This window comes from Hemiscyllium ocellatum, chromosome 1, assembly GCF_020745735.1.
Source record: "Hemiscyllium ocellatum isolate sHemOce1 chromosome 1, sHemOce1.pat.X.cur, whole genome shotgun sequence".
NCBI classification, from domain to species: Eukaryota; Metazoa; Chordata; class Chondrichthyes; order Orectolobiformes; family Hemiscylliidae; genus Hemiscyllium; species Hemiscyllium ocellatum.
Genome location: NC_083401.1, coordinates 68343498 through 68360687, shown reverse-complemented (window position 1 = coordinate 68360687; position 17190 = coordinate 68343498). Strand labels below are relative to the sequence as shown.

General features: G+C 42.4%; 1 protein-coding gene across 4 annotated transcripts in view; it reads left to right on the top strand.

Annotated features, from left to right (window-relative positions):
* fancg (FA complementation group G) overlaps positions 1-17190 on the top strand; it is a 68952-nt gene that overhangs the window by 14322 nt on the left and 37440 nt on the right. For 2 of the 4 annotated variants that reach the window (XM_060829833.1, XM_060829851.1), the window contains 3 exons: positions 6179-6369; positions 14030-14189; positions 15968-16098. In XM_060829833.1, the coding sequence (XP_060685816.1) occupies positions 6179-6369; positions 14030-14189; positions 15968-16098 (482 nt within the window). Of the gene's footprint in view, positions 1-5324; positions 5454-6178; positions 6370-14029; positions 14190-15967; positions 16099-17190 lie in introns of all 4 variants that reach the window. The other 2 variants (XM_060829826.1, XM_060829841.1) reach the window with 2 other exon arrangements.

The following is a 17190-nucleotide window of genomic DNA, read 5'->3' as shown; positions in this document are numbered from 1 at the left end:
CTGCATGTCCTTGACACAGTGGGAGGGGGAGTGGAAATGTTCAACCATGGGGTGGTGCGGTTGGTGGGTGCGGGTGTTCCAGAGATGTTTTCTGAAATGATCTGCAAGAAGACATCCTGTTTCCCTGATGTAGAGGAGACCACACCGGGTGCAATGGATGCAGTAGATGATGTTGGTCGAGATACAGGAAAATTTCTGATGGATGTGGAAGGATCCCTTGGGGCCTTGGATGGAGATGAGGGAGGGCTGTGAGTGCAGGTTTTTCACTTGCTGCAGTGGCAGGGAAAGGTGCCCGGAGTGCGATGTGGGCTGTTGGGGTGGGTGTGGGCCTTACGAAGGAGTCACTGATGGAATGGAGGTTGGTGGGGTGGAAGGAGAGAACCAGGATCTCCAACACCATCTCTGGCACCCTCCCCTTCCTGAACCTCTCCTCACTGTCTCTGGTTCCCTCCCCTTCCAACCCGAGCACAAATTCACTTGGACCATCGCGGAAACCTCCTTCCCCTTCCTGAACCTTTCCATCGTTGTCTATGGTGACCGACTAACCACAGACATATACTGTAACCCCATTGACTCCCACAGCTACCTAGACTACACAACCTCTCACTCTACTCCTTTAAAAAATGCCATCCCTTATTCCCAATTCCTGTGCCTCTGCCAAATATGTTCCCAGGATGACCAGTTCCATCTCAGAAAGTCCCAGGTGGCTTCCTTCTTCCAAGATCACCACTTCCCTTCCCACGAGGTTGACTATGCCGTCCAGAGCATATCTTCCACTTCTCCCACACCGCCACCCGTGAACCCCACCCCACATTGCAACAAGGACAGCCACCTCTTTTCCCCCCCCCCCCGTACTCACCTTCCACCCCACCAACCTCCACATACAATGCATCATCCTCTGCCACCTCCAAACGGACCCCACCACTGGAGATACATTTCCCTCCCCACCCCCATCAGATTCTGAAAAGGCCATTCCCTCTGTGGCTCCCTCATTGGGTTCATGCCTCCCACCAGGCCACACCCCACTCTGGGCACCTTCCCCTGTCACCAGAGGAAGTGCAAAACCTGCGTCCACACCACTCCTCCTCATCTCCATCCAAGGCCCCAAGGGACCCTTTCACATCCGTCAAAAATTTACCTGTACCTCTAGCGGATCGTTTCAGAGAACATCTGGACACCCACACCCACCAACCCCACCGTCCTGTGGCTGAACATTTCAACTCCCCCTCCCACTCCCATCAAGGACATGCAGGTCGGGGGCCTTCTCTACTGCCAAACCGTTACCACCCAACGCCTGGAGGAGGAATGCCTCAAATTCCACCTTGGGACCCTGCAACCACACGGGATAAATGTGGATTTGAACAGCTTCCTCTTTCCCCTTCCACGCATTATCCCAGTCTCAAGCCTCCAAGTTGGCATCACCCTCCGGACCTGTCCGTCATTTCACCTCCCCCCCGCCTCACCTCCCCCCCCCCCCCCCCCCCACCACCACCACCACCACTATCACCTTCTCCCTCATCTTCACTCACCTATAGTTTTCCCATTTATCTCTCAGCCCCGACCCATAAGCCTCATTCCTGATGAAGGGCTTATGCCCGAAACGTCGATTCTCCTGCTCCTTGGATGCTGCCTGACCTGCTATGCTTTTCCAGCATCACACACTTGACTTGGTTGGTAGAGAACAGATTTTGTGGTAGGGGCTAAAAACTGTTGCATATTGGTCTGAAGGGGTTAATATTGATTCAGGGCTATGATGTGGTGATATCATGAAGATTAGTGTATAGACTAACTAAAGATCTCGTAAGACTCCAACCAAAGACCAGATTCTCCCAACAGAATATAAACCATATCCTGTAACATGTAATAGTTGCAGAGATGCAAGAAACTGTGTCATGTTTACTTCAAGAGACTACTAGTTAATCCAGAAGCTTGCTATCCTCATCTCCAGCAGATCAAGTCAGAAGTTCACCTGATGAAGGAGCAGCGCTCCAAAAGTTTGTGATTTCAAATAAACCTGTAGGAATATAACCCCCCCCCCCCCCCCGGTGTGACTTCTGACTTTGCCCATCACCAACATCTCCACATCATACACCAGATCAAGCAGACCTTGGAAAAACATTTACCTCGAAGGTTTTGATAATGCATGCAGTATGGTGTTTTGCCTCACCAAACCATGTGGTGATCGGTGGCAGTAATCTCAAGATTTTCTTAAGCTTCACCACAGAACAGGGCGATCTGAAGATCGAAATGCCTGTTCATATAGCATAATGAGCAGTCCTGTGAATAGCTCTGAAAATCAAATGAACCCCAGAGAAGCAAATCTCACAGTAGCAATTGGCATTGGAGAATCCTTTAAAGAACCAAACATAACATTTTAAACCTACTAAGAGATGAGCTGGAACAGAAGGAATCCATAGCATCTACAGTTTGCTTCATGAGGGAGTGATCTGTGGGAGCGATCCCCAGTCTGAGTTCAGTTTGTTGGCAAACAGACATCCGCGATTGTGTCAATCAAAAGTAAACCCCCCCCCCTTGTATAAACCAGAAAGGGAGAGTGTTTAAAAAAAATGATTTACAGATCACATTGGCATCATTGCCAAATCATGCAGATACTTTAAGCACGGCTAGATAAAAGGAATGAACTGAACCAAAATTTGCAACTTGGAATCAAGAGACCAGGCATTATGAACTCAGTAATTAAGAGTGGGTAAATGTTGAGCAGTTCTGCTATAATAGGGACATTTTTGCAAGATGTAACTTTAAGCCACAAAAAGTGGGAACCATGCTTGAAAACTGGGAAAAGGCAGGAATCCTGAATTTTCACCTCTAAATTCTGGAAAACCTTACAGTATAGCAGCAAAACACAAGAGAACCAATATTACAGCAAAATTACAAATCAATAAATCAAATAAAACATCTGGATTTATTAGGAAGCTATGGCATCTGCAATAGAATTACCAGAGATATATCAACTTTCCTATGTATTAACTTGACATCATGCCAACACTGAAGTTGATATGTGATATTACTCATTTGTGCAGTAGGCAGAAAATTTGTTTGGCTTGACAGCAGCTGCCTGTAAGTGGGACCATTCCAGAATCTAGGGAATTCTGGAACGTTTAAACCCAATACATCTAGTATCTGAACAGCCACTTCTTTTAACATCGTACGATGAAGCCCTTCAGGACTTGGCAATTATCAGATTTTTATTTCTAACAATTTTCTGGTAATTTTTTCCAAATGATTGTCATTGAATTCCTCCCCCCTTTCACCTCTTGATTCTCAATAATTTCTGTGATGTTATTTGTATCCTGTATGGGGAAAATGGGCAGGTAATTTCTGTTCAATTCACCTATCATTTCCTTACTTTGGATTACTAATTCCCAGATTCACTCTCTAGATGCTCAGTTGTTTTCTTTTTCATTTTACATACGTATTGAATCTCTTATTTGTTTTATACATACCTAGCCATCTTTTTCTTTTCCTCTCCTAGTCTAATTTTTCCTTATTATTCTTTTAGTTGTGCTTTGATGTTTTATGCTGTCCAGTCCTCTGATGTGCCACTACTCTTCGTGGATTTTTACACTTTTTCTTTCAATTTTATACTTTCTTGAACTTTCTTTGTTAACTACAGATGGTGCGTCCTTCTCTTAGAATCCTTCTTTTTCACTGTAATTTATCTTTTCTGATTGTGATACGTTATTCCCTTAAATGTCTGCCATGGCACACCTATCGCAACATCTGTTAACTTAGCAAGTTTTGAGAAGATTTGTAGCTCAGGTTGAGGTTCTGGATACAAGTTTACTCGCAAAGCTGGATGTTTTGTCACCATACTAGGTCACATCATCAGTGAGCCTGTGGTGAAGCACTGATATTAGTGACCTGTTTTCTATTTGTGTTTAGGATTCCTTGGGTTGGTGGTATCAATTCCTTTGGTGATGTCATTTCTGATGCTTTATCTCAGGGGGTGGTAAATGGGGTCCACGTCAATGTGTTTGTTGATAGAGTTCCGGTTGGAATGCCATGCTTCTAGGAATTCTAGTGCATGTCTCTGCTTGGCTTGTCCTAGGATGGATGTGTTGTCCCAGTCGAAATGGTGTCCTTCCACATCTGTGTATAAGGATACTAGTGAGAGTGACTCATGTCTTCTGGTAGCTAGTTGATGTTCACGTATCCTGGTGGCTGGTTTTCTGCCTGTTTGTCCAAAGTAGTGTTTGTTTTAGTTCTTGCAAGCTATTTTGTAAATGACATTAGTTTTACTTGCTGTCTGTATGGGGTCTTTCAACTTTATTAGCTGCTGTTCTAGTGTGTTGGTGGGTTTGTGGCTACCACGATGCCAAGTTGTCTGAGTAGTCTGGCCATCGTTTCCAGCTAAAATCATCTATACATCATATTTAAAAAGAACAGGTACCCAATGAACACAGTCCACCGATTTTTGTTTTTTTCTCAGCAACAAGCCCAAACAAGCAGACAAAACATGTCGAGAAACCCTAGCCACTCTCCTCTACGTCAAAGACATCTCAAAAATGATGGCCAGACTACTCAGACCTCTTGGCATCATGGGAAATGACATCACCATAGGAAATGACACCACCAACCCAAGGAAACCTAAACACAAAGTGGGTCACTAACACAAGTGCTTCACCGGAGGCTCACTGATGAAGTTACCTAATATGGTGGCAAAACGTCTGAAAATGAATCTTGCAGCCCAGTGGGCAAACTTTATATCCAGATCTGTTAACTTAATTTCCCAGTTTGTTTCAGCGAGCTCTGTCTTTGTGTCCTCATAATTGCCCTTTTTACATTTAAAACACTGGTTTTAGATCCATTTTCTCTCCTTCAGACTGGGTGTGAAATTCAATACTGCTTTGGATTGCCTTTGTTGTGATGTCATTAAATAGTCCTGTCTTATTCCATATTTTGAGGTCTACGATGGCCTTCTGCGTAACTGGATTTAAAATGTGCTGTTTAAGAAACCATACCAAAAACATGTTCTCTCACAAAAGAATTGTCACAATAGTTCCTTTTGAGATTCATGATGGGTAATTCTACTTAGGTACATGATAACTTCATCCTTAAAAGAAGTGAGACTCTAATTGATTTGTGTATTTCTCATCCTCTTTGAAGTAATTAACCTCTTGATGTCTTCTCTGTGCAACCATTTGAAGTCAGAACTTGGTCCAATGGTACAATATTTGTTGAGTCATGTGTTATCCTCCATTGTTAAAACAATGGGTAAATGTTGCAGTGTAGGGTGGCCCATCAGTTTGGTAACCTTCCCTTTCATTGGAGTCCATAACTAATTCTTTATGGTCCTTCTGCAGGTCTGCCACCAACTGTATCCAGCATTCCCTTAGAACTGACTATTCTGTACAATACGGTTGTTCTAAGTCTCAGTTTGTCTGATACCAGTCAAAGTGTTAACTCCTTGTTGTATGAGGGACTTGTCCGAGGTGAGTTTTAAACTATATTTGTCCGGTGAATTGGGCATGGTTTGCTATAACCACTTTGTATTTATGTTCAGCATTCACAGCTTCAGGATTTTTCGTATTACTATAGCCAATTACTGGTGCACTTTTAGGGAAATGTGGCAATCAAATTGCAAAAAGCAATGAAATAAATGTATAGGTGATCACTTTGAGAAGTGAATTTAAAAAAAAATCTCTTCCACCCAATAGAGAGACTGGGCTCAATTTAATTTCTCATTCAAGACACAATCTCTGTCAGTGCAGCATTCCTCGCTGCTACACTGAAGTGTTAGCCTAGGTAATGAGCTGAAATCTCATTGAACCTCATTGACTTGAATCTGCAAAACTTCCTGAACTGAAGTGAGAGTGCAAGCACAGTGTTGCAGCTGACATCTGCTAGAGGCCTTGAGACAGCCTTTCCAAGGTGCATGAGAGCAGCAAAGTGACTAGCTCATCACTTTTCTTACTCTTTCCAAAGAGAGCATCTTAACTGCTTGCTCTTCGGTGCGGTATCTGTGACTAGTGAATGGAGAATGTTTCCTCTTGGTGTTCTGTTTAAAAATTGGTGTGATTCCTTTAAATGGTCTAGTTTCTTTGTCATCTTCCTGATCCAAATGTTTAATAATAAATAAGAATGATTTTTTTTTCTTGATATAATTTTACTTATTAATACTTTTTAAGTTGCTTGGTGTTTTTCTTTTGGAAAACAGGATTAGAAGCTTATGATGGACATTTTGATGAACCGGACATCACAAAATTATGGGCGATGATATCTCAGAGCATCCATGACCCAACTTTCATTCAGGCAGTTGATCAACTGATCTGCTTGCAATGTGTCCAGTGGCTGGTTTGCAATCAACTGGAGAAGATTGATGCTGTATTCCACATACTAAGAGACAGAGTAAGTGTGCAAGGTAATTGTGGATAAATTGTTGATTGTTGTGCTCCAGGACTATTCTGCATATTTTATCCTGGTAAGGCCTTGCACACAAGCTACGCTGGCAATTTATTTTAGCACATGGCTTGTCCAAAATAATAAGTTTCCCGATCTAACCCCGTGCTGAGGTAAATGAGCAGATGAATGTTGCTGACAGTGTAATCTGTGAGCCACTTGCTCTGTGCCTCCTGAAAAGAAGTAAAGGACACTTGGAACCATCACATCGTAGAGTACACAAGTGATGCATCAGCCCATCGAGTTTGCACCAACAAAAACAACTCCAAGTCTACACTAGTCCCACTTTCCACCACTTGGGTCAATTACTTTTAAAATGTCATGAAGTTTACCATCTTAATTACTCTCCCGGGTCGTGCATTTCAGATTCCCACCACCCTCTGGATGAAAAACATTTTCTTTCAATCCCTTCAAAACATCCTGACTCTGAAAATAACGGGACTTAGTTTTTGCCACGCTATCCCAGTAAGGCAAGACAGTACTTTGCAAATTTTGCTTAGTATGAAATGAAAGTTTTCAAGTCAAGCAGAACATCATTTCATCTGTTGTTAAATGGGCAGCATGGTGGCTCAGCTGCACAGTGTCAAAGACCCGAGTTCAGTTCCAGCCTTGAGTGACTGTCTGTGTGGAGTTTGCACATTCTCCAGGTACCTGCGTGGGTTTCCTTCAGGTGCTCCAGTTTCCTCCCACAGTCCAAAGATGTGCAGGCCAGGTGAATTGACCATGCTAAATTGCCCATAGTGTTAGGTGCATTAGCCAGAGGGAAATGGGTCTGGGTGGGTTACTCTTCGGAGGGTCGGTGTGGGCTGGTTGGGCCGAAGGGCCTGTTTCCACATTGTAGGGGAATCTAATCTCTAAATGGAACAGATGTAGGGAGTACTGATGTAGGATGTAATGGTGTAGTCCAGAACAAATGGGACTTTGAACTTCAAACAGACTCTTTAACATATCATAGCTGACTCCATTGAACCCAAATGTCTACAGCAAGCTCCATGGATGTATGTATCGAGCGAAACGCTGTCGAAGGCTCTTTTGATTTCCATTAAGGAAATACTTTGATGCCAGTATTGTACCTCAGTAAAGTGATTCTTTTCACTGACTAGAAATAGCTAATGTGCAGCTGCAATTGTTTTATTGCGTTCCTTGTGTTTGAGCATTACTAACCTGATCTATACTGTTGAAGAGAAGGCAAATGATTTATTGGAAAACTGGCATTTTGATTCCAGATAACAGAAGTGTGTTATGATACTGGGAAATATTTCTTTCTTTGTTTAATGTGGAATATTTTGGCAGTATTAATAGTTTTGGACAGTAAAGTTGCTATAGAACTGCTGGACCATGGAGCTGCTGTCTCATTAGAGAGAGATATCTATGGCTGGTGGTTTAACCTGAATGTCACCATGCCTAAGTGAGTCGAGAGGTTAAAGATGTTTGCTGAGAACACTGCTCTGTTAACTGCTCTTTCCACCCATCTTGCTAACTTCGTGGTCACCTCAGCTGGTACGAAAATTGACCCCCAAAGTTGACATTACTCTGCATTGCAAACCAGCCATCCAGCAGTCTGCCCAATGCATTCACACCTTTGCTATGATCTGTTGCCTCCAACTGTACTCACTACTCCAACTGAGGTCTAACATGTATCCTGTACAAGTTCAACATCACCTCCTTGTTCTTGTAGTCTAGGTTCCATTAATGAAATTGAAAATTCTGTATGCTTTACTAACTGTTCTCTCCATCTGTCCTGCCACCTTCATAGATCTGTGCACTTATACAGACAGGTCCCTCTACTCCTGCATCCCTTTTAGAATTGTATCCCTATTCATATTGTCTTTAACTGGTTTTCCAACCAAAGTGCATCATGTCGCATTTCTCTGCATTGATGATGTAACTGTTAAAAACATAAGGGAGAACCAGTGGATGTTGTGTATTTGAGTTTTTAGAAGATTTTTGATGAAGTCCCACGTAAGAGGTTGATGGGCACAGTTAAACCATGTGGGATTGGGGTAATATATTGGCAGACCAGAGACAATACAGTCGCTATAGCCCTACTGAACCACGGGGCCACTCTGTTGTTAGAGAGAGATAACTGGTGGTGGTTTAACCTAAAGGACTGGAGTGTGGGCATAAATCAAGCTCCTTTTGGAGGTAGACAGTGACTAGTGATGTTCTGCAGGGATCAGTGCTTGGGCCCTAGCTATTCATATGGATAAAGGAACAAATGCAATATTTTCAAGTTTGCTGATGAAACAAAACTGGATGGCATTGAGAGTTGTGAGGAGGATGCAAGGAAGCTTGGAAAATCTGGACAAGTTGAGTGAGTAGGAAAACACAATAGCTGTAACATAATATGACTAAAGGTGAAGTTGTACACTTCAATATGAAAAATAAGAAGATATAGGATGATGTAAATGGTGCTTTATTGGGAAATGTAGACATACAAAAGGATCTGGGTGACTTTGTATACCCTGTCAATGAAAGTAGGCAGGTGTAGCAAATGTTTAAGAAGGTAGATGGCAAGGAGATTTGCGTTTAGGAATGGGGATACTTTACTGCAGTTACGCAGTTCAGGTCAAACCATACCTGAAGTATTGTGTACAATTTTTGTTTCCTTACCTCACAGAAGATATTTGCTACAGAGCAAAGTTCATGAGTCTGACACTAGGGATGATGTGGGGAGAGATTGGTTTGATTTACTCTGTGTTCATTATAGTTTAAAAGAATGAGAGGGGATCTGCTTGAAACATATAAAACTCTAGACAGGAAAGATGCAATGAGGATGCTATCCATGGCTAGGGAGTTTCGAACCAGGAGTCTCCAGATATGGAGTAGATTGTTTAATATTTTATATTTTATCCTGAGAGGAAATATTTCTTCACTGAGAAGGTGGAATTTGCTGTCTCACAAGGCTGTGGGTTGTTGAGTACATTCAAGAAAGATTTTTTTTCTTAGATATTAAAGACATCGAGTGATATTGAGAAAGTGGGTTAGCCGTGATCATATTGAATGGCCTGCTTCTGTTTCTGACCTCTGTATTTAGTTTGCTTCTGAACTGTATTTACTACACGACACCTGCTATAAGCACCAATTTTGTTCTTGAATTCCTATCTCTTGAATGGGTTAACACAATTTCGCTCAGTACTGTATCACAAAATGATACGCATTTCACAGGCTCATCTGAAAATTAATCGAAGCAACTCAGTTTCAACATCATTCTAGTGGAGGTCCTCCACCATGCGCACACACACGCACATGATACTCATCCTTCCCCGTCCCCCCCAGGCTGACAAGTCGAAGCTGAAACTGGAGGATCCTTCACAGGGGGAAATACAATATGGGTCTGAGGCAGTGGAAGACCATCTCCAGTTGGAATTGGTGGAGTGAACCGTGTTCAAGTATTAGGCAGAAAAGCTGGGTGAATACACCACTACCATCAAGGACTTCGTTAGCCAATGCATGGAGGACTGTGTATGAAAGAAGTCAATCTGGGTGTACCCGAACTGAAAACTCTTGGATGAACTGGAAAATCCATTCCCTGTTGAAGACCAGCATTCAAGTCAGATGACCCAGACCTATACAGAAAACCCAGATATAACCTCGGCAAAGCCATCAGAGATGCCAAGAGGCTGCACTAGAGCAAATTAGAGGCTCAAACCAATCCTCTGGATACCCGCTGCCTGTGGCAAGGCCTAAACAATGTAATGGGATACACAGTGAAGCAGAGCGAGATAATCCTTCCTGATGTGTTCAATGCTTCTATGCTCAGTTTGAGCAGAATGCCGGTGGAATGGTGTCCCTTGCCCCAGCAAACCCTGGATGCACCTGTTCCCTCGGTCACCATTGCAGACAACAGATCGGTCTTGCTGGGAGTTGACCCAAAAAAACCGAGCCTTGGCAGAGTTCCCGGCCGAGCACTCAGATCCTGTGTGGACAGGTGGCAGAGTATTCTTCAGCCTCTCCTTTCTACAAGCCAAAGTCCCCACCTGCTTCAAGAAGACCACTGTCATCCCGGTACTAAAGAAAGTACATGCTATGTGCCTTAATGAGTACTGCCCAGTGGCTCTGACCTCCAGAATCATGAAATGCTTTGAGAGGCTGGTCATGGCCCACATCATCTCCAGTGTCCTAGCCTGCCTTGATCCCCTACAATTTGTAGCAGGTCCAGAGTGGGTGCCACTTCCAGCCCTGTGTTCATCCCTGGAACATTTGGACAACCAGGACACATGATCATCAACTACAGCTCCGCTTTCAACATGATTATCTCCACCAGACTGATCTCAAAACTCAGACACTTAGGTCTTAGTTCTGACTTCTGCAACTGGATCCTCAGCTTCTTTACCAACAGACCACAATCGGTGAAGATAGACAACTGCACCTCCTCCACAACAACACTCCACACTGGAGCTCCCCCAAGGAACTCCTCAGCCTCCTACTGTACTCCCTGTACACCCATGACTTTGTAGCCAATTTCCGACTAAGTGTTATCTCCAAGTTTGCTGATGACCCCACCATAGTCAGACAGCTTTTCCAACAACAATGAGTCAGAGTACACAAAGGAGATTGAGGGCTTGGTGATGTGGTGCAATGAAAGCAACCTCTCAATGTTGGCAAAACTGACGAACTGATCATTCTTTTCATAAAGAAAGGAGGAGAACACGCCCTCATCTACATCAATGGAGCAGAGATTGAGAGAGTGGACAGCGTCAAGTTCCAAAGAGTAATGATAACGGACAATCTGTCCTGGACTGCCCACATCAGTGTGATGGTCAAAAAGGCACAGCAATGCCTCCTCTTCCTCAGGTGGTTTAGGAAATTTGGCATGTCCATAATGACACTCACTAATGTGGACAGGTGCACCATTGAAAGCATACTGTCTGGGTGCATAACAGCTTGGAATGGCAACTGCTCTGCCCAGGACCATAAAACTGCAGAAGGCGGTGGTGCACAGTCCAGACAATCATGGAAGCTAGCCTCCCATCCATGGACTTCATTTACACTTCTCGTTGCTGCGGAAAGGCTGCCAAGATCAAAGACCCCTCCTATCCCTGGTAATGCTCTCCTAAACCTCTTCCATCAGGCAGAAGATACAGAAGCTTGAATGCACACCACCAGCAGGTTCAAGAACAGCTTCTTCTCTGCTGGTAGACTGATGAATAGACTCTCGCTTCAAATAATGCTGATCTTGTTAATGTGATCTTGCCTCGTGTACTGTGTCGTGTAACCTCTAGACCTCACTCTACCCAAGCTTTTTATGTTTCACCCTACGATCTGTATGTCATTTTTTACTATGATTTGCTTGTACTGCTCGCAAACAAATCCTTTCACTGTGACACTAAATCAAATCTCCTTTTCTGATCCCGCCAAATTCAACATTTTGCTACTGGTGCCGGCTGCTTTCTGTTCAGAGTGCATTGTACTCTATTATGGAAGGCTATTCTATAATCAGTTAGCTCGGTTGGCTAGACAGCCGGCTTCTGATGCAGAGTAGCGTGGGGGGGTGCACAGGGGTGGGCGGTGGGGAAGGGAGGGGTAAGGGGTGGGGGGGAGATGGAGGGGTGAGGTGGGGGGTGAGGAAGCAAAAAGAAGAAAAAAGAGAAAAAACAGGTGGAGCAGAGGAGCTCTAGCTGGTGCATCTTACTCTGCCGCAATATTACAGGTGCATCTGACCAGAGCCTTCTACAGCCTTGGCAGTACATCTCTGCTCTAGTATTCTAGTCCTCTTGAAATGAATGCTAATGTTGCATTTGCCTTCCAAAATGCCAAACCTATGGTTAACCATAAGAGACTCCTGAACTACAACTCCCAACTCCTTGTGTGCTTAAGATGTCCAAAGCCATTAGCCATTTAGAAAATAGTTTACGCCTATTATATTCCAACCAACTTAACCTCACTTTCCCACATTGTATTCCGTCTGCCACTTCTTTGCCCACTCTCCTAGCCTGTCCAAGTCCTTCTGCAGCCTCCCCAATTCTCAACACTACCAATCCCTCCACCTATCTTTGTGTCATCTGCAAACTTAGCAACAATGCCCTCCGTTCCTTCATCTAGATCATTAATATATAACATGAATCATTGTGGTCCCAACACTCTGTCCCCTGTGGAATTCTACTAGTTATCAGTTTCCATCCTGAAAAAGACCCCTTGATGCCCATTCTCTGTGTTCTGCCAATTTGCCTACCCTCTATCCTTGTCCATAACTCCATTCGCTCTTATCTATCTGCCTCCTATGCAGCGCCTTGTCAAAGACCATCTGGAGATTCAAATTAATCACATCTACTGAGTCTCCTTTATGTAACTTGATTGTTACTTCCTCAAAGAATTCTCGCAGGTTTGTCAGGCATGACTTCCCTTTGATGAAGCCTCGTTGACTAAGCCCTATTGTACCATGCAACTTCCGCGTGCTCCGCAATCTCACCTTTAATAATGGTCTCTCAAATCTTAGCAACGATTGAGGTCAGACTAACTGGCCTATGGTTTCCAGTCTTTTGCTACCTTCACTTCTTCAACAGGAATGTTAATTTAGCCATTTTCCAGTCCTCGGGAAGCCTCCCTGACTCAAGTGGTCCCTGAAAGATCTCCACAGTGCCTCTGCAATCGTCTCTGCTGTTTCTTTCAGAACCATTGTGTAGTCCATCTGGACTGGATGATTTATCCACCTTCAGACCTTTCAGATTCCCTAGCACCTTTTCCTTTACTGCTGGTCACTACACTCATCTCTGCCCCTTCACCTTCTGGGAATTCTGGTGTGCTGTTGGTGTCTTCCATTGTGAAAACTGATGCAAAGTACCCATTCAGTTTCTTAGCCACTTTGTTTTCCATTACTATTAGTTCAGCCTCCTTTTGCAAAATTTTCACTCTTGCCTCTCTCTTACCTTTTTATTTATCAAGAAAGAGTCTTGGAATCTTGTATTATATTACTATCTAGCTTACACTCATGTTCATCATCTCCCCCCATTTGTTTTTCAGTTATCCTCTGCTGGTTTTTAAAGGCTTTCTAATCCTCTGGCTTCATGCTAATCTTCACCACATTGTATGCTTATTCTTTTGCTTTTATGATGTCCCTGACTTCCTTTGTCAGCCATGGTTACCTCATCCTCCCTTTAGATTAGATTAGATTTACAGTGTGGAAACAGGCCCTTCGGCCCAACAAGTCCACACCGACCCGCCGAAGCGAAACCCACCCATACCCCTACATTTACCCCTTACCTAACACTACGGGCAATTTAGCATGGCCAATTCACCTGACCCGCACATCTTTGTGACTGTGGGAGGAAACCGGAGCACCCGGAGGAAACCCACGCTGACACGGGGAGAACGTGCAAACTCCACACAGTCAGTCGCCTGAGTCGGGAATTGAACCCGGGTCTTCAAGCGCTGTGAGGCAGCAGTGCTAACCACTGTGCCACCGTGCCGCCCACATGCTGCTTCTTCCTTGGAAAAAAATCCTGCTTTGCCTCCCAGAAACCCCTGCCATTTCAGCTTTTACTGGAATATATAATATAATTGGTGAAAGCAGCATGTCTATTTGCTGCAGACTAAGTATGCTGTAAGTCTTCACAAATATTTAAAAAAGAACAACAATTGTTCAGTTACCTCTGCTGTTTATTTTCAGGAATCGTCAGGCTCTGATTTGAATACGCATTCTGGTAATTGGTGGCAATGGATCAAATCTGGTGACCTCTTCAAAGATCGAAATGGAAGTGATCTTATGTTGGTACTGAGTCTGAGCAGTCTAGGAGAATTGATTTATACCTGTGTGATGTTTATTCGAGGTATCAATCTAACGAATTGTGGACCTAAGTATGAACTTGAGTTGCTGTGTGACTAGTAATGTATTTTGTGTGTGCAAATCTGTTACTTTGTTGTAATGAATCACATGAATAAATCATTCTCTCTATGACACTTTGCAAGATATATGCTGGTATACTGCAACCTCCAATTGAAACTTAGCCATCAATTGAGAAACATCACGGACGTTTGGGTCCATTTCTCCATCATTTTGAATGTTTTCTTTCTCATCTAATATAAAACCATGCTCTTTTTGCTTTCTAAATCATAAAACAGGATTCTTCTCAGTCTTTTGGCCATAGTATTCTGCAATGCCTAATGTAGACATTTTTTTTTTCTCTTTCTGCCCACTCCTGGTATGAGACAGCATTGATCAAAATCTCAGAGGATTTTGATTAACTATAGGCGTAAGCTTCTGTTGCACCACAATGTGGTGCTGTACTATTATCCTTCACTGTAAGAAGAAACAACTTTAATCTGTATTGCACTTCTAGTGAGATCTGAAAGCACTTTACAGCCACAGAGATGGAAAGTCAGGTAGCCATTTGGTGTCAAGTGTGATAAATGGCAAATGATTTGGTAAAGTTGGATGATGGGTCAGTGCATTGGCCACTACATCTCTTTGGGTGAAATCAAAGCTTGTTGTATATACTTCTGCATACATAAGCTAGGGTCTCTGCTTAACAATGCATCTGAAAGGCAGCACTTTTGAGAATACTTTTGGAATGCCAGCCTAGATTACATGCTCAAGACTTGGAGTGGGTTTTGGTTGGCTTTTGAGATGACAGATTGTTTACTTTTCTTCAACATAAGGGTTCAACAAACTTTATTTCTTTTGAAATGCAAGTGCTTTGCAATAGCATTCAATTACTTTCTTAAAATATTCGCAAAATTGGATTACATTTTGCATTTTTTAAAAAGTTGTTTTCTAGTCCACTAAGTAAACAATATATATTATCACCTGCTAGTTTCACCACAGGCCAATTATTCTGAGTTAATTGTTTTAACACATTTAATAATGCACTGATAAATTCATCAAAAGGCATCATGTTATAATCCCTTAAACAGTAGCTTCCAAGTGAAATGAAAAATTTACTTCTTAATCATACTTCAGAAATATCCCAAACTGCCACACATAGAATTGCAGGAAGTGGACAAGTACAGCAGATACATAAGAATATATTAACAGCAATATGTATACAAAGGCTAGCTGCCTCAATAACTTTTCATCTTTGTTCTATTTCTTTGCTATCCTAATGACATTTTTAAAAAAAAATGACAAAGGAAAGAGAGGGCGGGGAAAAAAGCATTAACTGTTTATCTGTACCTTTTGGTCTTGAAGGGTTGAGTCCTGGCCCTTGTTTTAATATGGTCTGCCTGACGATTAGTAAATTTCAGTTTAGTCCATATTGGTCTTATCTGTAAACCATTTTTAATCATAACTGGGTTCTTAGTCTTTAATATTATTCACCTTTAGTTGACTCATCGGCAGAGTTCTTTTGAGAAGTTTTGAATTGAGGGATTTGTTTAATTATTTTGTTTGTATTGTCCTCTATGTTGAGCTGCAGGTGCCCTTTCTCAAGTATAAAAAATACATTTTTCCTTTTTCATTTTAACTTGCAATTTAATGACTGTACCACCAACATAGATGATTTTTTTATGCTAAATTTGAGAGCAAGCATTTTGCTATTTGTTTCATCAATGAAATCTTTGCAGCCAGACAAATCGAGTCATAAATATTGTTTCTTTCTTGTGTCCATAGGGTTTCGTAGAATGGAAGAAGGTAATTACCCAGAAGCTGTTGACATTTTGGAGCAAGCAGCTGAGGGACTCTGCTCGAAGAGAATTCTGGCAGAGATCTATACTCTGATTGGTCACTGTTCAGCCCAAATGGTACTGAAAGTCAATAACTGAATTGCTTTGTGAGATACCTAACAGTTTGGTAGATTTTCAGATGAAATGCAAATGTCTAGTAGTGCTCTGTGAGCTGAAGGCAACCCTGAATATATTTCTGAAAGTCTGACAAAGGGACTGGAATGGTCATTCTTAACATAAGTGTGTTGACCAAATGGGTGCTGTCCTCAATACCTAGTCCAAGTTCATATCTATCGAGCCTGCTGGTGCACGTGACTGACTGACTGCACAGCCACATTCAAGGACAAGTTGCAGAAGTGTTTATTGCGCCTGTGTAGGGTTAATTATCTTTCTGATTATGTGTGCGATAGGTCTACTCCTCATGGCTCACTGCTTGTGAGGTCTGTCCAAGACACACTGAAGCGATTTCCATTTATACACTGGTCTCGTACAACATGAACTGACCAAATGGTTGAGTTATCTGTTGCAAACCGTCTTAATTGATTTTCCATTTACATGATGAAATCATGTCCACTAAATAAACAATATATCCATCACTTTTAAAAAGATCATCAATAGCAATGGTGTGTCTAGGTGCTCTTTCTACATTACTGAATAGGTTATCAATGTATCATTTGAAGACATTGCCATTATATGGCAACCTAGTGAAAACATCAGTCTCAATGCTGCAGGTATCTGAATCTGTTTTCAATGAAATTCATGAACGTAGCAACACTCAAGATTCAGTTCACGTTCAACAATACCATGAGTCTCCAAACATGGTGTTGCAATTGGATTTTCTCTAGCTCTGACTCTTGCAAATATCTTTACCTGGTTCCATTCAGTTACTTTAACTGAATGATCACTGACCTTTTACACCTTGCGTATTTCTAATTGGTAGGTGACACATTTGCTTTATTTGAATCTGGAGCTGTATTTTAGAATTTGCTGCACTCACTATCACGTTTTGAAATAGAGCAGTCAAACCAGCTCCTTTTCCTTAACCTGTTAGTTGAGAAATCTGTTGTTTTGTTTTGGACTACAATCTACCTCAAATCTAAATTGAATAGTAATTTGGAATCCTGCAGTTGCACTAACTCCAAGATCAACCTTGTCTGTTACCTCATGAAT